Below are 5,421 nucleotides of genomic sequence, written 5' to 3'. Positions count from 1 at the left end.
AGTAAAGTATAGAAATGCAGTCAAACGACTCTTATGATAATTACGGAAAACAAGGGATTATATGTTCATGTATCGGATGTTAGATGAATTTGAGTTCATTTGGTATACCAATTTTGATTTTATGGGATACCAAGATAGTATGAAAAACTACATTGCACTATATTTACTTGCTGACAAAAGGTGTTGTCTTATGAAAGAGTGCTAAAATGTTATTTATTATAGCTTCTTTTATCATGACAGTAGATTTATAACTTGTTATGTTGCATCCAATCAAGTTTCTATTTGTTAAAAGAATAATTAAGAGCGAAAAGTTGTCTTTAAATCACTTCAGTACAAACTCCATAATTGTGGATCAAAGTATTAATGGACTATCACCCAAAATATTTTTGTGCACATTATTTGTATGTGTATTTGGTCAATTAAAGATATTCAGCTTCAGTGGGACTTTGTAATTTTAATTGTTTTATAGACATGTTTAGTAATTCGATTTATGATAATGTAGATTTATTTTCTGCGGAAATAAATTTCAAGTTAAGTTACAATCTGATTATGGCTAAAGTTTGATTTCAATAAGGTCTAAGGAGGACCAGCTTGAAATATGCATGTAATGATCATAATGCATGAAATTTCCATGCTATACATTCACTTCATAATCCATGTCATTCGGTTATGTTGGCATATGTAATCATTGATGAGTCTAGTTACCATGAGTTCATCGAAGATTGCTTTGATCTTATGTTGATGTGATTGATGGACTGAACTGATTATAGATACATTTCGGAATAACAACATTTTTGAGCTCATAAAGTTATTTTCACAAACATAATTATAAGGTTACACATAATTGTTGGATCAATTTTATTTTTATGAGCTATATGTGAATAATTATGCATTGTAGGTTGTCTATTAAGTTAAGCCAAAATAAAATGATCAACTAATGTTTCGAGTTATTGAGCTTTAATGTATCTAATAGGTCATGAGTCTTTAATGTATAGAGGCATAAATGTAATTTTGTTTTTATGATAAGCTAAAACATGATATTAGAAGACAATGATAGTCATTATTTATATATGGTCATGATCTACATATCATATTCTCTCCCTCATTAAGAAAATAGTTCGGTAGAAAAAAACTAATAGATTTATCTCAAGGAAAAGAGCGAGTAGATCTGAAGATCAATACACGTTCTAAAAAATTCAAGATTACATGCGATAAATATGCATCGAAGTTTGACTATTTTAAACACAATCAGAGTTAAATACTTGCCTAATTATTTTGAATATCACATGTATAAATTCAACAGCTAAAATTAAATTCAAAGTTCAGAATACATCAAAATCAATCACTTCAATTAACTAATATTCCAAAAGAAGCCCAAGAAATCGAAATTGTTCTCTGTCTTTCTCGATTAAGAAGACTCAAATCCAATCTTATCCCGTGCTAGGAATTTCAATATGGTCAAAGTCAATTGATAATCCAACGATTTCAGCATCTGGTGGATCCATCGTATATGTAATCCAGAACCGCAATCATTCCGAAAACAAAGGCTTGATCAATTCCAGCCTTTATTCTTACATGGTACAAATCCCTGCTTGACATCTCTTCCTTAACACCAATCTACATGCCATAAACAAGAATTTCTCACTGTAATTACTGAAAAATAAATAAATAAATTTGCAAATGCAATGAAAAGGGAAGAAAATCGCGGGTTACATATAATTCTCTTCGACGAATTTATGATTGTATACCTGTGCTATTACATCTCCGTCGGAATTGACAATGGTGCAAGACCTTCGCTGGAAATCACCCATAATTTCAAGGTTTCTGTAAGTGCGGAACTCCGTTGATTCAGCGGAGATCCTGATGGGAGTGTTGTTCGAAAAACATGAATTTGGTTCTTTTAAGGTGAAGACAAGCTTGTCTGATCCCAAGAAGTCACGACTGAAGCCTTTCCATTGTCTTGTGATGCTTAGTGCTTCAATAATTGCTCCCTGTAACATCCAAATAATTATCACCAAAAAACAAAGAAGAAACTTCTCTATTGTATCAATATTCTTGATCACTCAACCTTCTAATCGTATGAATTCAAACATGGATCAGATTACAATATCAACAAAATGTGCTTACATGCCTTTCTCCTGATAAGTAGCAAATCATTTCCCTCCCCATCCTTAAGAATCATCTCTTCTTTCTTGCCAAGAATCCCACATCCATCCACTTTAAAAACAACCCTTTGGCTACAATCCGCCACCATGAATCCACCACCATTCGGCACATTCGGCCGCCTCCTAACCGCACGAACTACCTCATCAGGCGAACAATACACCTTGCTCACTATTGGCATCATCATTCCACCACCTGGTTTAGAAGCCATTGATTGGTCTCTTGTTCTCAACACCTTGAACATATATAATTAATATTCCTTCAATATTTAGTGTATTTTTATCGCTTAAAAGAACAATCCAATTTATAGACTATGCAAATTATTGTAAAGGGCTTTTGTAATTATTATGTGTTTCTTATGAATTCAAAAGTTTGGCAAGCTTTCTTGACTATGGCAAACACAAACTAAAAACAAATGTGTAATCTGGTGTGAATAGGGGAAAATTCAAAGGACTTGGTTTTAAAAAATCTCACATTGGTATTATTGAATTGCGGCCTTTTGATGTAATTCAAAAAGAGCTCACGAGCTTTTGAAATTTGGCTGCCTAAGAGCTTTTTAGGGGGAATATTTGAATTATATTAAATCTTCGGTTGTTAGAAACATAGGGTTAATGGGTTGATTTCAGGGCACTACCCCATGATAGAATCAAATGCTCAAATTTAGCCACACATACATGAAGTCCACTAATTTTTTTTAAAATCACATATGTGTGTGAATCTTGTCTATCCAAATCATGTGGGGGCAATGCCCCACATGTAGTATCGAAGCTACCGGGTTAATTGGGACTCTAAATTTCTTGAATTAGGCTTCGAATTTAATGAATTGATTTTTACTTTAAGGTAACTTATCCAAATTGATCTAAAAATATTGAGTATGTCTCTTGTGGGACAGTCTCACGAATCTTTATCTGTGAGATGTGTCAACCTTACCGATACTCACAATAAAAGTAATACTCTTAACATAAAAAGTAATACTTTTTCATGAATGACCTAAATAAGATATCAGTCTCATAAAACACGACTCATGAGACCGTCTTACACAAGTTTTTGCCAAAAAGATTATATAAACCTTCACGAGTTGCTAAAACTCACATTAATTGCTGTCATATAACATAGGTCGGTTTAATTAGTTCAAGCTATACTATGAAAATATTATCCTAACAGTTGATCTAATAATCCATGTTTTGTCGTATTAACATTATCATGTTATTTGGTATAATGCATGAATGAGTCAACCACTCATTTTAACTTATATATAATATAAGCTCGTCTAATAAAAAATTATGGATAAATTATGGAAAATTATCCAAAGGAATACATTTTACAAAATTTCATAACCGAAAAACCCACATAAAAAAGTTTTATTCTAAAAGAACCTATTTCAATTCTTTTTCATTTCAAAAATATGATTTGTTTGAATTTTATTTTTCTTTCCTAAATCATCCTCGTCCTTTAATGTATCAACCATTGGAATATATTATAAAAATAATAAATGTACTATTGTTTAAAAATTACAAGCTTTATTAATTATATTAAAAGATAAAATTTAAGTTAATGTTCATATTCATCACTAAATATTATTCAAGTTTTCAAAAAACTATTTATATTTGGATAAACTTTACATTAAACATAGAAAACTAAGATGTCTAAAATTTCACCAACCGAGACTTCATTTCAAACTTTAGATCTTGATTTAGATGAACTATAAGTCATGAGTTTGTATAATGAGTTTTAAGATAAAGATTTCATGAATTTTTTTATATACGAAAAGTTCACAAGTGATTTACTTTAGTAATTTATCGAAAAAGGGAATCTAGGTTTCTTTAAACACTATATAATTATAATAAAAAAGTTTCCATTTGGAAAGAGATTCTTTGGCCACTCCAAAGAATTGTATTTCAAAGAGTTTTAATTGGATGATTACTTTGTGATATTTTGAGATATGAGTGTCAAATATCCTAAAGTTTAGGAAAAAATGAACACAAATTATTCATTTATGATCAGAGATATAACAAATAATCTGACAACAATAACAAGGATTTAACATGGTTCGATTTAGTTTCAAAAAAAAAAAACATGGTTCGATTTATGGAAATATAGAAGACAATCCACTACAAATTGGTCGATGAGATTATGTCTTTGGCTTAAATATGACCGAATTTTTTTGGATCAATGATGATCATTAGATCGATCTGTCATTTAGGATATCGAAAAATGATGATGTCTCATATTATAAGTGATAATTATTTTATATAGATATTGATAAAACTTTATTTAGACTAAGTTTTATATCCGCCGTACTTTGCACGTTTAGTAACGAGTTATGACCAAACGCAGCTCGGTCTACAGCTATCACATTTTACTATATATTACGAAAAACTCGTATCATTTAATTTCATATTGGATATATTTTAAGATTTACTAGGAGGCCAATATTCGTTATGTCCAACTCAGCTCTTAATAGAGGTAAGTACCCTTATATAGGATCGAATTTCCAAACAAATTTTGTTATGATCACTGAAAAATTTTCAAGAATTACATTTGGAAGGCTTATAGACTCTTTGATGAAAGTGTTATCAAATTAGGTGTTGCAAAGATCATTATTGCTGACCGTGTTTTTTTGTTTTTGTTCATGTTATCTATATGAGTGACGTTCTTATCTATTCAGCACATATCAATCATGATTACTTATTCAATCATGATGTGTGAATGAATGACCATGATTCATCATTCAGCACACGTCGTGTATTGAGTGGACGAAGACACTATCTGTATGAATAACATCTATCAAATCGTTTTTTTAAATAATATTTTCTGCAATGATATTCCTTATTCTACTAATGGTATGCTTATTTTCAGTAAGTTTTATTTGTATTATTGTATATCGTGTCGTCGAATCAATTAAAATATTGAAATCATTGTAGTTTAATTATGTGAATATGTAGGGTTTTTTTTTAAAATAATATATATTTAAAACTTATTTATTAAAATATTACAGATTCTAAAAGTTTGTGAAAATATTACAATCCGGACTTTCAAGTCCCGGATTCTAATTTTTTTTTAAAAAAAAAATTGTGACATCACGGATTCTTTTGAATCCGTGACAAATTGTCCCGGTCAGAATCCGGGACAGACTGTCCCGGATTCTGAATCCGGGACAGCGTGTCACGGATTTGCATATCCGTATCCGTGCACCGAGTATTTATCGAATTCTTCACATCCTTCGGCTTAAGTGTTCGCAGTTTTTTTTTTTTTTTT

The 5,421-nt window shown here is 30.7% G+C and overlaps 1 protein-coding gene across 1 annotated transcript; it reads right to left on the bottom strand.

The window, feature by feature from the left end:
* Positions 1 to 1,180: 1,180 nt before the first annotated feature.
* Positions 1,181 to 2,573, bottom strand: LOC140970272 (protein LURP-one-related 6-like). The gene is made up of 3 exons (XM_073431930.1): positions 2,128 to 2,573; positions 1,749 to 1,987; positions 1,181 to 1,617 (listed from the first exon to the last, which is right to left on the bottom strand). The coding sequence occupies exons 1-3, from the start codon at positions 2,405 to 2,407 to the stop codon at positions 1,486 to 1,488; spliced, it is 651 nt and encodes a 216-aa protein (XP_073288031.1). The 5' UTR covers positions 2,408 to 2,573; the 3' UTR covers positions 1,181 to 1,485.
* Positions 2,574 to 5,421: the final 2,848 nt, after the last annotated feature.

Source organism: Primulina huaijiensis, unplaced genomic scaffold (assembly GCF_012295235.1).
Source record: "Primulina huaijiensis isolate GDHJ02 unplaced genomic scaffold, ASM1229523v2 scaffold4619, whole genome shotgun sequence".
Taxonomy (NCBI): domain Eukaryota; kingdom Viridiplantae; phylum Streptophyta; class Magnoliopsida; order Lamiales; family Gesneriaceae; genus Primulina; species Primulina huaijiensis.
This window is presented reverse-complemented; position numbering and strand designations above follow the sequence as displayed.

Coding starts and splice junctions, on each gene's coding strand:
- LOC140970272 (XM_073431930.1), bottom strand. CDS start 2,407: ATGTTCAAGGTGTTGAGAACAAGAGACCAATCAATGGCTTCTAAACCA. Junction 1,988..2,127: donor ACTTATCAGGAGAAAGGCAT/GTAAGCACATTT, acceptor TGTTACAGGGAG/CAATTATTGAAGCACTAAGC. Junction 1,618..1,748: donor ACGGAGATGTAATAGCACAG/GTATACAATCAT, acceptor TATGGCATGTAG/ATTGGTGTTAAGGAAGAGAT.